Below are 16,706 nucleotides of genomic sequence, written 5' to 3'. Positions count from 1 at the left end.
CCATCCCCTCCCCCCTCACTTGCCATTTTTGCTAAATGCACTTACAGTGAGTATGCTCCTGGCCTCCGTGCTTCGCCTCTCCCGAGTCAGATGTCCTGTAGCTACCCCAGTGCCAGCTTCCAGCAGTCAGGAGCTATCTCTGTTTCCATTGCTAGGGTTTATTTAGTCGACGGAAAGAGGACCCTGCTTTGCCCACACAGGTTCCTCTGCAGTACAATGAACTGAAGCTGGCCCTGGAGAAGGAGAAAGCTCGCTGTGCCGAGCTGGAGGAAGCTCTGCAGAAGACCCGCATCGAGCTGCGCTCCGCCCGGGAGGAAGGTAGGGCTCCCTCTTGCACGCGCTCCGGGCTGTGGGACAGGCAGAGGACGACTCCACGAGGTTGGCCAGGACCAGTTCCGTGTCTTTGTGTTTGGCCCGTCCACTTCCAGTCCAGGCGTTCCACGTCTGGCAGATGTACAGCCGCATCCTTGGCATTGCTGAATGGGCACCATGCGTGCGCTTTGGGTCTTGCATCCTTGAAGGACAACCCGGGGTGCGTCCGCTCGGTGACCAGCTGACCACAAGACGCTGTACCGGTCTTTCTGCAGCTGCCCACCGGAAAGCCGCAGAACACCCGCACCCGTCCACACCGGCCACCGCGAGGCAGCAGATCGCCATGTCCGCCATCGTGCGGTCGCCCGAGCACCAGCCCAGTGCCATGAGCCTGCTGGCCCCGCCGTCCAGCCGCAGAAAGGAGTCTTCCACTCCAGAGGGTGCGTTCTTCCTGTAGTCTGGTTTCTGTTGCTGAGTGACGGTCGCAGCGGGAGTGAAGCCCAGGAGTGTGGTGCGGGCACCTGCTCAGTGTTTGGTCCTCAGGCACCTTCTTGCTGCATCCTGGTATGGCCAAGGACCTCCCGTGGTGCCACAGAGCACGCCTGGCAGCTCAGGTCTCTCCTACCTCTTCCAAAACCATTAGTGCCATTCGGGGCCCCACACTCACGACCTCTTCTCATCCTAATCACCTCCCAAGGGCCCCATGTCCAAATCCCCTCAGTTACCAATTTAGAGATGAAGTTCCCCACTTGCCGGCTTTTGGGACACACGTTCAAACCATAGCTGTTCCCATGGGGCCATGGCGGTTCTCCAGGGGCCATTACACTTGTGTGGAGTTTCATTTCTCCTCTAAGAAAGGCAGGCTTATGGTAAAAACTGCTGGTGAGGCTGAGGGATAAAGAGTAAGAAGTCTCCCCCGAGCCCAGCCCCAACCCCAGCCCTGCTACTCAGAGTCAGCTGTTGTGTTCTCTTAGCAATAGTTCTGGCAAGTCCCAGCATGGCTGTATCAGTCATGGTATCTCATGTTTGTAGTATTTTAAGACTGGGAGACAATGAGCGTGTTTTTCTCCACCCTTTCCTGAAAGACCCCTTCCTTTGAAGCTGAGTCTCGGGGTGTTTCGTGTTAGTGCTTGTGGACGGCCGTGTTCTTTCAGAGGGCTGTGGCACTCCCTGGCGTTGATCTATGCATGGAGCTCAGCTGTTGATCCAGACGCCTGTTGATGGCATTTAGGTTGTTTCCAATCCACTGTTGCCATGACCACCCTGCAAAGAGCGGCCTTGGCCTCTGTGGGTGTTGTGGCTGCGGGATAAATCCTTGTGACATGGAGGTCATGTGCATTTCAAATATTGGTAGTTTGTGCCCACTTACATTCCTCTCAACGGTGCAGAGAGTCTTGAAAACACTTTGTTTGCTAGAATTGAAAAGGACTTTATAAAAGACCCAGGAAGGTGGTTTGGAAAGTTTTAGAGAAATAGAATTCGGCTGTGGTTTAGTGTGATGGTATCACAATCAAACCTACTTTGGTTGCAAATCAAATGATGGGCTTTGTGTTACTGTTGTTTTTCTTGAACCATCGTCGTCTTGTTCCTTTGTTTATGTAACACCTTGAATCAAAGAGCTTTACTCTTAAAAAAAAAAAAAAAGAATTTTTTTAAAAAGAGTTAGAGACAGGAAGAGACACAGAGTTCTTCCATCTGCTGGTTCACTCCCCAGTTGGCCGCAATGGCCCACTGGGCTGAGCTGAAGCCAGGAACCAGGAGCTTCATCTGGGTCTCCCCCATGGGTCGCAGGGGCCTAATACTTGGACCATCTTCTGCTGCTTTCTCAGGCCATTGACGGGGAGCTGGATTGGAAGTGGAGCAGCTGGGGTATGAACTGGCATTCATATGGGATGCTGGTGCTACAGACAGCAGCTTAACCTACGGGACCACAGCGCTGGCCCCAGAGCTTTACTCTGGGATGTGTGTTTTGCTTAGGAGTTAAGATGCCTACGTCCTATCTGAGTGCTTCTCTCCAGTGCCCAGCTCCAGTTCCTCACTCCAGCTTTCTGCTAACGCAGACTGGGAGGCAGCAGGGATGGTCCCTGCCACCCACATGGGAGACTTGGATGGACTTCAAGGCTCCTGGCATTAGCCTGGCCCAGCCCTGGCTCTTACGGGCATTTGGAGAGTAAACTAGGACTGGAAATTTCTCTCTGCGTGCCTGCCAAGTAAAATGAAATAAATTAAGAAAAGTTTTTCAATCTATAATTAATCTGTATTGTTTTTAAATATATTTATTGAAATATAATTTGCATTCCATTCAATTCACCCAATTAAATGTACAGTTTTTTTTAGTAAGTTCACAGGGTTATGTAACCATCATCACATTGTAATTTTGAGCATCTTTAAAAATTATTTATTTTATTTATTTATTTGAAAAGCAGAATGGCACAGAGGGAGAGATGGAGAGAGATCTTCCATCTGCTTGTTCATTCCACAGATGCCCGTTATAGCCAGGGCTGGGCCAGGCTGAAGCCAGGAGGCAGGAACTCCATCTGTGTCTCCTACATTGGTGCAAGGCCCCAATGCTTGGGGCATCAGAATTCTGCTCTGTGCCCAGGAATATTAGCAGGGAGCTGGATCAGAGGGAAGCAGAGAAACCAGGACTCAAACCAGGCATTCTGACATGGGATGCCGGTGTGCCAAGTGGTAGCCTAGCCTGCTGCACCACAATGCCTGCCCCAATTTAAAAAAAAAAAAAAATTATTTGAAAGGCAGAGTGGGAGGGAGGAAGGGAGGGAGGGAGGCAGGAAGAGAGAGATGCCTTCCATCCACTATTTCACCTTCCAAATTGCCACAATAGCCAGGGTTGGGCCGGGCTGGAGCCAGGAGCTTTTTTGGGTCTCCCATATGGTGCAGGGGCCCAAGCTCTTGGGCCGTCTTCCAGCTGCTTTCCCAGGTGCATTAGCAGGGAGCTGGATGGGAAGTGGAGCAGCTGGGACTCAAACTGGCGCCTGTATGGGATGCTAACACTGCAGGCGGCGGCTTTACCACTATGCTCAGCACTGGCCCCTGCCTTGATTTTTGAACATTTTTGTTCATCCCACCAACCCTGAAAAACTAACGTCACAAGCTCTGCGCCTTTTAGCAGTCATTTCTTTTCTACCCAGCCCCCGGCGACCTCTGCTCTGCTCGGGGTCTCCATGGGTTTGCTCTTTTGGACGTTGCAGATAAATGATCTCATGCCACATGTGGCCCTACATGTCTGGCTTCTTTCTCAGCATGTTTTTGAGGTTCATCTGTGCTGTAGCATCGGTCAGTACTTCATTTCTTTTTCTGGCTGAATAATATTTTCTCACATAGATAGTGTCACCGGTCATTCAGGGGAGGGTGGTTGCCAGAGCGAGTCTCCTGGGTTCTTTGCTTCAGCTTAATATAGAAATAAAAAGCTGGAAAACAATTTGCAAAGAGGCAGAAACTTTTATTCAATTGGCAAGCGACAGAGAAAGCGTCTGGTCCGAGAGGAGACCGGGCGGAGTGCCTGAGCAGGACACTGGCTTTGAGGAAGTGCCCCCGGTTTTTAAGGCATTACTCTTTGCTCATTGGGTCATCCTACTGGGGGTGCCCATGGACAGGGGGTTTCACATACCTATGTTGATTGGCTTGGGGCTCGAGGAGATAGCAGGGGCCTCCTGGAGACTGTGTCTCCTTAGGGGCTCAGCCCCTCCTCTGCGAGCTCTGGGCAGAAGATTGCAACTAGCTTGAATAGCTTGAAGAATGATTGAAAGCTGCAAGGTCATATGAGATGGCCAGGGTCTCTCGGAGCCGGTCCAGCTCTGCCCAGGTGCTCAGCCCCTTCTCCTGCCAGCTCTGAGGAAGACTGCAGCCACCCTGAAGGTGTGATGTAAAGCTGCAAGGTCACACAGGCAGCACAGGAAGCTATTAGAGGGGAGATGCTGGCTGGCCTGGAGGCAGGCTTTCCAGCCACAGCAGACAGCCTGCTTGTGGAGGGCATTCTAACTCATCTGAAGGGGCCCACAGACCCCCCAGCCCCACTGGCCGGCCTCAGATAGCACATCTTGTGTGTCCACAAACCCCTTCATGGACATTTGGCGTTCCTACATTTTGGCTGTCATCAGTTGTACTGTTAGAAACATTTACGCACATATATATATATATATATTTTTTTTTTTTGACAGGCAGAGTTAGAGAGAAAGGTCTTCCTTCCATTGGTTCACCCCTCAAATGGCCGCTATGGTCGGTGTGCTGTGCTGATCCGAAGCCAGGAGCCAGGTACTTATCCTGGTCTCCCATGGGGTGCAGGACCCAAGCACTTGGGCCATCCTCCACTGCCTTCCTGGGCCACAGTAGAGAGCTGGACTAGAAGAGGAGCAACCGGGACAGAATCTGGTGCCACAACCAGGACTAGAACCTGGGGTACCTGCACTGCAGGCGGAGGATTAGCCTAGTGAGCCACGGCGCCGGCCTATGCACATATTTTTGAGTACATCGGTTTTCAGCTCTCTTGGGTGTGAACCCAGGAGTAGGATTGCTGGGCCATGGGGCAGTTCTGAGGAACTGCCAGACGAGGTCCCCCAGTGGCTGCACTGTTTTACGTTCGTACCGGCAGTGGATGAGAGTGGTGGCTCCTCCACATCTTCACCGACCCGCTCGGAAGAGGCCTCTCCCTGGGGCTTTGATTTGCAGTTCCCTGATGACTAACGATAGGAGCTTTCTTTCCACATGCTTGTTAGCCTTTTATTTATACTCTTTAGGGAAATACTGTTTAAACCCAGTGGCCTCACCCTCTTCTGGAAAAATTTGAGAAGCAAGGAAAGAGAGAGAGCAAAAACAAGAAATCACATGGGCTGGTTCACTCCCTCAATGCTGCAACGGTGGGACTGGGCCAGCCTGAAGTCGGGAGCTGGGAACTCCACCCAGGTCTCCCGCGTGGGTGCCAGGGATCCAACCACTGGAGCCATCCCTGCTGCCTCCCAGGGTGTGCAGCAGCAGGAAGCCGGACTCGGACCCAAGCCTTCCGATACTGGGAGGCGGGCCTCCCAAGTGGCAGATGTTTGTTCTCCCTCTGCGGGCTGTCTTTTCCTCCTCGACGGCATCGTTTGCAGCGCTGTAATGATTTAAAAACTGTCTTCCTCCAGAATTTAGCCGGCGTCTTAAGGAGCGTATGCACCACAATATCCCTCACCGGTTTAACGTGGGCCTGAACATGCGAGCCACCAAGTGCGCCGTGTGTCTGGACACGGTGCACTTCGGACGCCAAGCATCCAAATGTCTCGGTGAGAGCTGCGGTTGTGCCGCTGGCGAGGGCCCCAGGGGTCTCCATCTGAAAGAGCCATCAGGAGCAGCTGCCTTGCCCTGCACTCCCTAGCATTACTGTGTTCATGTCAGTGGGAGCACGCTGTCTCCTTGTTAAAGCCACGAGCGTGTGTCTGTCTTCAGCTTAGGACCCGTGCCTGCTGCAGCGTGCCCGGCCCTGGCTCATTTCTAGCCCCTCTTGTCGGGCTGGTCTCTCCCTGCCTGGCTGCAGCCAGCACTTGTGGACATGTCCTTTGCACACCTGTTTGTGGGCAACCTGGGTTGAAGTCGGGAAAAGGGGGTCCTGAGCACTTGGCTCCTCCTTCCTGCCTGCAGGGGCCCGGCAGCCGGGGAAGCTGAGTGATGACCTGGATGCTAGGGCCAGACTTAGGGGTGGGGGGTGAGGGGAAGCCTTGGGCTTGGTTGGTGGAGGCAGGGAGCCGTCCAGGCCCAGCTGAGCCATTGTTCACTGCTCCTCCCTAGAGTGCCAGGTGATGTGTCATCCCAAGTGCTCCACCTGCTTGCCTGCCACCTGCGGCCTGCCCGCCGAATACGCCACGCACTTCACCGAGGCCTTCTGCCGTGACAAAATGAACTCCCCGGGTCTCCAGGCCAAGGAGCCCAGCAGCAGCCTGCACCTGGAGGGGTGGATGAAGGTGCCCAGGTACCGCTGCAGGGCGGCTGGGCAGGGCGGGTGCTGGCACGGAAGGCCGCAAGCCCCTTCCTCCCCTGATGTGTCCCAGGGGAGTGTCTCTTCTGGGGTTCTCCCCTCACCACCCCTGCTTCCAGCCTGGCTCTTCAAAGTTCACACGTGTTTCTTTTCCATCGCTCTCCCCCAGGAATAACAAGCGAGGACAGCAAGGCTGGGACAGGAAGTACATTGTCCTGGAGGGATCCAAAGTCCTCATTTACGACAACGAAGCCCGAGAAGGTAACTTAAGAATTTAGGGGGACTCTGAGTGCACGTGGCTCACCAGGCCTCCCGGCGTGGGCGTGAAGGCTCCGGTTGATTTGTGTTTTTGTTTTTTTGTTTGTTTGTTTTTGGACTGCCTCGCGAGCCTTCTACGCTTTCCCATTTTTGAGAAGTGAAAGCAAGTGACTTCTCTAAAGGTTATTGGTGCGATACTCACATCTATAGGTCTCCCCCCCGAAGGACCCGCAGGGCGCTGCCCTGAAGATTCCACCTGCTAATACACCTTCCGGGAACTTCCGCCTCAGCCAACTAACCCATAAATCCGCATCGTCATCAGAAATTTCACTGTGCTACCCATCTGACACACTTTGTTTTGTTTTTATCTTCCCTCTCTGCCTCCTCTGCACACCTCTCTCCTTCCCTTGTTCTCGTGCGCCTGTCTTCACTCGCGTCCCCTGTCTCTCTCTCGCTCTCTCTCGCTCTCTTCTCCCCTCGTTCTTGTCCCTGTTCTTTTGTTTTTCTTTCTGCCCTTCCTCTTTGCACCAAGCTGGACAGAGGCCGGTGGAAGAATTTGAGCTGTGCCTTCCCGACGGGGACGTTTCTATCCACGGGGCCGTTGGTGCTTCTGAACTCGCAAACACAGCCAAAGCAGGTGAGGGGGAGCCGGGGCCAGGCTGGGGCCACAGGGGGCACTCCCTCCTCAGCTCTCGGCTCAGCAGTGGCTGGGGCTGGGGCGCACCTGGTGGGGTGGGCATCCCTCCCAGTGGTGAGGAGGAAACCCACACCCAATCCGGTTCCCTCTATGAAATCTCCTAGATGTCCCATATATCCTGAAGATGGAGTCTCACCCGCACACCACCTGTTGGCCCGGGAGGACCCTCTACTTGCTAGCTCCCAGCTTCCCTGACAAGCAGCGCTGGGTCACTGCCCTGGAGTCGGTGGTCGCAGGTGGGAGAGTTTCTAGGGAGAAGGCCGAAGCCGATGCCGTGAGTATGAGAATGGGCACCAGAGCTTGGTCTCTGTGAAGGGGTGGACTTGTGCTGAGCTGACCTTGGGGGTCCCGGCAGCCACCTCGCCTTCCCTCCCTGAGGGGTAATGGCTCCGGACCGCAGGCCTGACCGGGGGTTTTGGGGACAGGCTCAGAGGCAGCGGGCGGCACGTCCCCAGCTTGTCTCTGCAGCCCTTTAGAATGGGGGAGTCAGCACCCAGAGCTGACTCTTGGGCGCGAGAGGGCTTGGTTATGGCGATACAGCCGCCGCGTATGGAAGAGCACGTGCCCTCTCCTGCTCCTGGGTTGAGTCCCTTTGGGTGGAAGGCTTGAGTTCCGAGCTCTGGGGCCCTGGCAGCCCCACCTGCCTCGGGAGGGCTTTTCATAACCTCCCTTGCTGCTGCAGCAGTTGCCCCTCTGTGGGCAGCTTTGAAATCCTGCTCATGCCTAAGACTTAGGACGTAGGTGTGCTGTGATTGGCATGCCTCCCCCTAGAACGTTCCGAGATACAAACAGTGCTCGTCACTCACTGGCCCCGCGAACACCCAACAGCTCCTTGCAGGCACTTGGCTCCTTCCTAATGATTTAAGGGTTTAGGGATCAGAACAGTCTTAACCACGAGCCTCCTGAGAAGGCTTGGGCAGACCTGTTTAGCTGACCTGTTTCATTGCTCCCCACGTGAGCCTTTTACTGAAATGCACGTTACTGTGTGTGCAATAGGCCCGGGACAGTACTATCTTGGAGCTTCTGCCTGCGTGGGTTCAGGTACCGAGATCCAAGGCGCTTTGGTGTGCTTCTGACACCTCTGCATTCCTGCTGCAGCAGGGGGCGGGGGAGGAGCCGGCCATGCAGCTTATTAACACTTTGCAGCTGGGACCTTTCTTGGCTTCAGCTTATTTCCCATTATGGGATAAGTTTCTGTACTGACCACACTCGCCTGTCTGCATCCCGGCTCAGTTACGCCTCTGTGCTAATTAACAGGCAGCCCTGGGACACCAGCGCCACGCGTGTCTCAGCTTTGCAGCGCAGATCAAAATAGGGGGCGAGGCAGGAGCAGCTGTTTGTTTCTGCAGGAGTAGCTCGCTTTAAACTTCGTCTCTCTGCCTGGTCTGGTCCCCAGCAGTTCCGTCTCACTGTGTCTCGTTTCATTTTTTTTTTCCCCTCATGTACGAAAAAGAAATGGCTGGGGAACTCCCTGCTGAAACTGGAAGGTGACGACCGGCTGGACATGAACTGCACGCTGCCCTTCAGCGACCAGGTGAAGCCTTCAGGACCCCAACAGCAGGGGAGGGCCCCCTGTGCCGGCCACCCGAGTGTGCTTACTTTCTGCCCTTGGGCTTCTCTGCAGGTGGTGTTGGTGGGCACCGAGGAAGGACTGTATGCCCTGAATGTCTTGAAAAACTCCCTGACCCACGTCCCAGGAATCGGAGCGGTCTTCCAGATCTATATCATCAAGGACCTGGAGAAGCTTCTCATGATAGCAGGTGCAAGGCCAAGGGCCTGGCGCTTGTTCTTTGCCTTTAGAGGAAGCAGCATGCTAAGCCCAGTGTCAGGCTTGGGAAACACAAAGGCAGGGGCTCCCCCTCTGTCCCTGGTGAAGTCAGGCATTGGCTGATGGACTCTGTCCACATTCAGTTCCCCCTGGAGTCCGGATTAGCGCAGTCTGACTCCCGCACAGAACACCTCCCCGTCGTGTCAGGTGGAGGGTGCCGCGCCTCAAAGCCTCATTCAGCGCCAACCTTTTGCCCTAATTACATCAGTGCCACTGAGGGCCGTGACCACTGCTCCCGTGTGTCCTCCCCGACATCTGTGGATGCTCCCGAACCTCTCTTCTGCCTTCTTTCATTTTGTCCTCTCTCTCCTTTTTCTGAACCAAATGGTTCAGTGGGAGTTAGTTGCTGCTAGGAGCCCAAGTTCTTCAGCGTATCAGCCAAAGAGCAATGGCATTTTTTACATAACCATGGCACAGTTTGTTTTGCTTTCTTTTAGGGAAAAATAGTCCTATTTTGGCTCAATGTTCAAAACATCCACAGTCATTTATTTCAGGGACTCTGTGTTTCCATCTTCCCCTGCCCCCCCTTTTTTCCTCTCAAGTAGTTTTAGACTCAAAGCAAAGCTGAGGGGAGGGCATGGACGTTTCCCAGTGGCCCCTCCCTCCACGTCCAAGCAGCCCCTCCCACCACAGAGTGGCAGGGCTGACGCGCCGTCCCCCACAGCTGCGTTGGGCTCCAGTTCAGTCCCGGTGCTGTGCGTGCTGAGGGCTTTGACAAACGCACAAGTGTGATGACGCACTCACCACCGTGCTGTCCTACACTTGGAATGGATTTCACGTCGTACGGTTTTTGCATTCAGGGGGTGTAACCCTTGCTGTAATACAATCCTTGGATGTGCTGCCTGTGGCCCTGGTAATGTCCTTCCTAGCACTGATTTTCCCGATTCGTGGTACAGCCCGAGGTCGTGCGCTGCATTTAATCATGCCTTCTTCACCCTGCGGCCCTTCCTCAGCTGCCTTAGGTCTTGCGTGGCATCTGGCTGTGGGAGGAGCCACGCCTGTTGTTGTGTAGACGGTCCCCTCGTGGCAGTCTCCCTGTCCTTTGCTGGGGAGCTGTTTGCAAGCACAGCTCGCGCGTCCAGTGTTACGTCTGTGGCATTTTCACCTCCTAGAATCTTGACAGGAAGCCCAAACGTTTAACAGTCTTGGATCCGCAACGTGGGCCAAGCATGTGTTAACAAGGTTGAGCATTCCTAGTCGGAAAATCCAAAATGCTCCAAACCCAAACCTTCTTGACCTCCTTGACACCTGACCCTGTGGGGTGGGCCTAATCGAAATGCAGGTACACTAAGAATGCGGTGGAAATGACCCGCAGGCCACGTGTACACAGTGTCAGTGAAACGCAAGTGAATTTTGTGTTTGGATGTGGGTCTCATCCCCAAGATAACCTCATGTCGTAGATGCACATATTCCAATGTCAGAAAAAAAAAATCCAAAATCTGATACGCTTCCGGTCCCAGCTATTTCTAAGAAATAATATTCAGCTTGGGCGGGCCCCCTGGTTTCCACCTGTGACTAGAGAGAGAGCAGCCTGCGTGGCTTTGCTGATGGGCCTCGCACTGACCAGAGGCTGCTCCCCCACCCCCACCCCCACCCCCAGGAGAAGAGCGGGCCCTGTGTCTCGTGGACGTGAAGAAAGTGAAGCAGTCCCTGGCGCAGGCTCACCTGCCCGCCCAGCCCGACATCTCGCCCAACGTCTTCGAAGCCGTCAAGGGCTGCCACTTGTTTGCTGCAGGCAAGGTAGGTGCTTCTCGGGGGCTCCTCTGCTGGCAGAATGTTCTTGAAACCCGCTGTCCTGCCTGCGGGTCTGGCCTTGGACCTTGCAAGTCCTGCGTCCGCAGACTGGCCTAAACTCCTGTTGCTGCCTTTAGGGACGTGGGATAATTTACACAGCCATGAAGTCTGTAGCGCTTTTGAATGTGAATGAAATCTCTGAGAAAAATGAGAAAGAGATTAACCAACTTAAAAGGATAATCCATAGTTTAAAAAAGTGTGTGTGTGTGAGTGTGTGTCGTGAGCTTCTTTTTTCTTAGTCTAACATGGAACCGCATGTCTGAACTGGATGAAAGGAGGTTTCAATGATAGAAACTTACAGATTCTAATGTAGGACATTTATGTAACATAAAATCAGGTCATGAGGGACTCCAGTGAATTTTTTCAAAGTTTCCAACGTCTTGGAACATGTATTTGCTTGTCATCTTCAAAATGTTTCTTTTCAGGCTGTGACTTGGTGAAGTGCTTAGGAGACCACTTGGGACACTCACGTCCCGTATCAGAGGACCTGATTTGGGTCCCAGCTGTTTCCGATTCCAGCTTCCTGCTAATGCACACCCTGGGAGGCAGCTGGTAGGAGCTCACGCAGTTGGGTCCCTGCTACCCATATGGAAGACCTGGATGGAGTTCCCATGTCCTGGCTTTGGCATGGGCCAGCCCCGGCCCTTGTGGGCATTTGGGGAGTCAGTCATGGGAGAGCTCTCCCGGTGTCTCTGTCTCTCTGCCTTTCAAATAAGTGATTTTTTTTTCATTAAAAGAAATTGGGAGTAATTTGGGGAGTATACACACCTCCGTATATAACCTTACTGAAATCTGAGCCCGGCATTGGCAGAGCCCCCGAGGCTCCTGGGGTCCCACTGTTGACAGCCACTCTGCATTCTGCGCCCTGCAAGACTGCTTACTGAGCGTCAGCTCCCATGCTTGCTCAGCGTTTACTGGAACATTCCATAACCTTGACCGGGCCTTCAGAGTCTTCTATTCCAAGGGGTTCATGAATGGGTGGGGAGGGGGTGTTGGCAGCCACGGGGGCCTCTGTTGGGAGACTCCGTCTCCCCGGGTTCTTGGTGGGTGAAGAGGGTAGTGCCGGGGCCCTCACGGGGGTGTCCTGAGCACGGGTAAGGTACGCTGGGCTAAGTGAGGATGCTTGTCAGGTTAGTGTGCGCAGTGCGGTTTTGACTGAAGGTATTTTCAACCTATAATGGGCTTATTGGGCTGTCCCCTCATGGGAAGTTGAGGGATATCTGTATTAAATTGTGGCAAATCAGAACAGAGGGTCAGAAGGTGGAGTGAGGGCGCGGCTGGCACAGGGAGGCTTCCTGTGAGAGCGCTTGTCTTGGAGGAAACCAGTTACAAAGGGGGTGACAAGACAGGCGTGTGTGCCTCTGCTCCTACTTGATGTTCTTTCTGTGTTTTCTTTGAGTCACTGTTTTCATCTCTATTACTACTTAGGCCGTAGCTCTAATTTGATTTTATTAATCTTTGCAAAGGAAAGCCTTGGAGCTGCATTGATTGTCTCCAGTATAGCATGATTGTTATTTTTTTAGTACAGCATTATTTTATTTGTCATTAGTTCCTATGTTTATCTTTGTTTTTCTTCCTTCATTTTTCTGTCTTTCCTCTCTTCTAATTTTTTTAGCTCATTAATTTTTAGGGTATTTTCCCTCTATAAACATTTTTTAAGCTATGTATTTTCCTCTCACTACTACTGTCATTATTACACTTAGCAGACTTTTGTATGGATACATTTATTATCATTTCAAATACTTAAAAATGTCTCTTATGGTTTCTTTTGTGTGTAAGGAGTTACTTAGAAATGTTTGCTTCAGTTTCCAAAAATCAGTTTTTTTAATTAAACATGATTTGCATTATAATTTACGAAATGCTCAAAAAATGCCTGGAACATATATAGAAATCATGAAGCCTGATGATGTCCTGGACAAGGCCACTGCCCAACCTAAGAAATGGAAAATTACTACAATTTCCTTTTTCACGTGTTTCTCCCCCATCTCATCTTGTCTCATCACACACACACACCCCGCCCCAGCTGCCAGCCTTCATTTCTGGGCTGATTTGAGTGTGAGCCTCTTTGCATCCTTGGTAAATGATAAGAATCTGGTTGTAGAAAAAGAGTTTTTGTCACTCCCCCTCTTCGTGGAGGAACGACACAGGACCCTGTGCTGTTCTTTTGTCTGCTCGGCCCTCCCCGGGTTTGCTGCTGGTTCTTCCCGGGTTGGCTACCGTCCCTTCCACCTCCGTGGAAGGGCGGTTCCCCCTGCCACTTTCCCCACTTCCGCGGGGGAGCGGCACACCGCCGGCCGGCTCTCTCGGGGGCTGCACAGGTGTTCCTTCAGATAGATGTTCCTGGTGCATGTTGTCTCTCTCCTCCTTTATAGTCCTCTTCCACCAATCCCAACTCTGCTACCCACACGCCGAGTATGCTGCTCTCCTCCAATCAGGAGCAGGTCCTACAGTTTATTGGTTGAACTGGAGGCAGCTGTGTAGAAGCTGTTTCCTCCTCTCCCAGCACCATATTGTGGGAGAGCAGATGCATAGAATAAGTCTTAATTCCAGTAACTTAGTCTAGTCTGAGTTGCTCCCCACAGTTTTGATGAAAGAGCTGTTTATACAGGTCTTAGCTAAGAAATTTTCCTGTGGACTGACATTTTCTCTTAAATTCTTATAGCAATTTCTTTGTCTTCTTCTTCCTCCTTCTTCCTCTTCCTCTTCCTCCTCCTCCTCTTTTTCCTTTTTTACCTTGAAAGGCAAAGTGAGAGAGGAAAGGACAGTGATAGGAAAAGATCTTCCATCTGCTGGTTCACTCCCCAAATGGCCATAGAGGCTGGGGCTGAGCTAGGCCAAAGCCAGCAGCCAGGAACTCCATCTGGGTCTCCTGTGTGGGTGGCAGGCACTCAGGCACTTGGGCCATCGTCCACTGTTTTCCCAGGTGCATCAGCAGGGAGCTGGATTAGAAGCAAATCAGCCACGACTCGAACCGATGCCCTGATACGGCATGCTGGAGTCGCAAGCAGCGGCTTAAGCCGCCGTACTGTAAAAGCCCCATGTTACAGCAATTTTTACCACCTTCCCTCTCCCCTCCCTCATCCTGCCCTGTAGGTTAAGGCTGTCAAAAGAATCTCCAGCAAAAAGGCACACACAGAAAGTGCGGTGTCAGGGGCCCCGTGGCCTTTTCTGGATCCCAGGTAGAGCAGTGGTTCCCAGCCTGAGGCCGTCCTGCCATCCCTGAGCATGTGGCAACGCTGGGCCACGCTTTCGGTTGTCACAGCCGGGCGGCAGGTGCGCACAGCGATCAGCTGCACGCAGCCAGTGGTGCTGAGGCCGACGCCCCGCTCCAAACCCACGTCCTCTCCTGGTTCTGCTTCAGAGCTGGCAACCCGGGGGGTTGCTCCTTCCCTCTTCTCCGATTGCTTTTCAGATTGACAACGGGCTCTGCATCTGTGCAGCCATGCCCAGCAAAGTCGTCATCCTCCGCTACAACGAGAACCTCAGCAAGTACTGCATCCGCAAAGTGAGTCCCCGCGCGGCCCAGCCGCCACCCCTCCTGCACGTGCCGGCTCGGGGGTCCGCGTGCGCCAGGGCCTTCAGCCTGGGCTGAGCCCTGCAGGGTGAGACCCTCCATTGCTGGAGAGGCCTCCAGAGCTGCTGCTCGCTCAGTTTGCTTCTCCTGTTTGGGAGCTGCCTCTCCTTCCAGCCTTTTGTTAAGGCCGAGAGCTGGCCAGTGGAGGAGAGGTTTCTTTAGAATCGGGGAGGAAAGGAAGGGGCTCTTCCAGGAACCTAGCAGTTCGGGTGGGACTTGTCAGAAGCTTCCTCAGACCGTGGAGGAGTCTGCGAATCACCTTTTGGAAAAGCCTGTCCCAGCCGTATTTTGCTTCGTAACGGGGGAGCAGAGTGAGTGTGATGGGGGCTGCGCTGTGGACAAGGCGCGTGTTAGACCAGTAACTCTGACTGGGTTCTGGAGAGAGCGTGCATTGCTGAGAGTAAGCGCCTTCTGCCCGTCCTGAGCCTGGTCTCTCTCAGGCGTGCTCGTGATTAGTCCTGCAAGGGAGAGGAGGGGCGCAGGACCATAAACAGGGGGCGCTGCTTCTTAGAGAAATGATTTCATTCCGGGTGGAGGCCGCTGGCTCAGGCGGTGTGTTTACCGAGTGCCCACTGGTCCCGGGAACCCAGCTGGTCACTTTTGAACACTTTTGCGTGGTTCTGAGCAGCAGCGGGGTAATATCCGGTTTCCAGGTGAGGCAGTTGAGGCTGGGGGAGACCCTGAGTTACAAAGTTGAGCCTCAAGCTGTAGTTTGATTTTCCCTATTCTTTCCCTGTGTGATGCTGCCTGCTTAGTAGGTGACAGTGCATACCCAGTGGTGGTGAGCGTTGCGTCTTGTTTGGGTTTAGATTCAGGAAGCTTCCCAGAAGTCATTGCTGCCACCATGTGGAATGAGCGTGCCTGGTGCTTTGGTGACATTAGGATTGACCTAGAACAATAAGTGGGAATACGTAGGATGACGATGGTGATGGGTGTAGTGGGTGATAGTCTCTCCTTGGGAACTTCCAGGCAGGAGGAAGCTAAGCCACGACTCGAACAGCTGGAGTGTTTTCCCGGTCTTTTTTTCCCTCTGATAAGAATGTAGTGCTGTTTGCATTGTGTCCTCTCACGGAAACGGTGCTTCTGACCCCTGGGGGCTGTGATTTTCTTAGTCTGGGTTTGCAAAGAGCAATCGTAGGAGGCCATCGGGATCCCTGAGAGGCCCGCCTGGTGATGGGCTGTGTGTGACAGCGCGAACCAGTCTGGCTAGCAACTGTGTGCAGGAATAGTGACTGCAGACGCAGAACAGCGGGGACGCGGGGTGGCCCTGTGCTCGCTCTCACGCCCTCCTCCTCCTCCTGGTCCAGGAGATCGAGACCTCAGAGCCCTGCAGCTGTATCCACTTCACCAATTACAGTATCCTCATCGGAACCAACAAATTCTACGAGATCGACATGAAACAGTACACGCTCGAGGGTAGGGCCTGCGTCCCCTCCCCAACCCCACGCGCGGCCCGGCCTCCCTGGGAGTCACGGCATGGCGTGGCTATCTGCATCCCCTCCCCGACCCCACGCGCGGCCCGGCCTCCCTGGGAGTCACGGCATGGCGTGGCCATCTGCGTCCCCTCCCCAACCCTACGCGCGGCCCGGCCTCCCTGGGAGTCACAGCATGGCGTGGCTATCTGCATCCCCTCCCCGACCCCACGCGCGGCCCGGCCTCCCTGGGAGTCACAGCATGGCATGGCGTGACTATCTGTGTCCCCTCCCCGACCCCACGCGCGGCCCGGCCTCCCTGGGAGTCACGGCATGGCGTGGCCATCTGCGTCCCCTCCCCAACCCTACGCGCGGCCCGGCCTCCCTGGGAGTCACAGCATGGCGTGGCTATCTGCATCCCCTCCCCGACCCCACGCGCGGCCCGGCCTCCCTGGGAGTCACAGCATGGCATGGCGTGACTATCTGTGTCCCCTCCCTGACCCCACGCGCGGCCCGGCCTCCCTGGGAGTCACGGCACATTGTGGCTGAAGCCCCGCTTCTCGCTCGCCTTCGCAGAATTCCTGGATAAGAACGACCACTCCTTGGCGCCCGCTGTGTTTGCCTCCTCGTCCAACAGCTTCCCTGTCTCGATCGTGCAGGTGAACGGCGCAGGGCAGCGAGAGGAGTACTTGCTGTGCTTCCACGGTGGGTCATGGCTGCTCTCGGGGGGGCTCTGGGACGCCAGGAAGCCCAGCCTGGGCCTACTGGGGCTGGGGGTGGCTGGGGGGCCCTGGGCGTTCAGGGAGTGTCCTTCTGGCACCACCGAGGCCCTGGGGGCCCCTCTGCCCACATCCGGGCACTGG

The 16,706-nt window shown here is 54.2% G+C and overlaps 1 protein-coding gene across 19 annotated transcripts in view; it reads left to right on the top strand.

The window, feature by feature from the left end:
- Window positions 1–16,706, top strand: part of CIT (citron rho-interacting serine/threonine kinase) — a 182,021-nt gene that overhangs the window by 152,288 nt on the left and 13,027 nt on the right. For 13 of the 19 annotated variants that reach the window (XM_051826615.2, XM_051826613.2, XM_051826611.2 and 10 more), the window contains 14 exons: window positions 156–318; window positions 588–752; window positions 5,454–5,591; window positions 6,094–6,274; window positions 6,450–6,541; window positions 7,071–7,175; window positions 7,340–7,509; window positions 8,232–8,276; window positions 8,689–8,769; window positions 8,860–8,995; window positions 10,664–10,803; window positions 14,270–14,362; window positions 15,739–15,847; window positions 16,420–16,548. In XM_051826615.2, the coding sequence (XP_051682575.2) occupies window positions 156–318; window positions 588–752; window positions 5,454–5,591; window positions 6,094–6,274; window positions 6,450–6,541; window positions 7,071–7,175; window positions 7,340–7,509; window positions 8,232–8,276; window positions 8,689–8,769; window positions 8,860–8,995; window positions 10,664–10,803; window positions 14,270–14,362; window positions 15,739–15,847; window positions 16,420–16,548 (1,747 nt within the window). The remainder of the gene's footprint in view (window positions 1–155; window positions 319–587; window positions 753–5,453; window positions 5,592–6,093; window positions 6,275–6,449; window positions 6,542–7,070; window positions 7,176–7,339; window positions 7,510–8,231; window positions 8,277–8,688; window positions 8,770–8,859; window positions 8,996–10,663; window positions 10,804–14,269; window positions 14,363–15,738; window positions 15,848–16,419; window positions 16,549–16,706) is intronic. The other 6 variants (XM_017349606.3, XM_051826610.2, XM_017349605.3 and 3 more) reach the window with 3 other exon arrangements.

This window comes from Oryctolagus cuniculus, chromosome 21, assembly GCF_964237555.1.
Source record: "Oryctolagus cuniculus chromosome 21, mOryCun1.1, whole genome shotgun sequence".
In the NCBI taxonomy this organism is placed as follows: Eukaryota; Metazoa; Chordata; class Mammalia; order Lagomorpha; family Leporidae; genus Oryctolagus; species Oryctolagus cuniculus.
The sequence above is the reverse complement of the archived record's forward strand: the minus strand, read 5'-3'. Positions and strand labels throughout refer to the sequence as shown.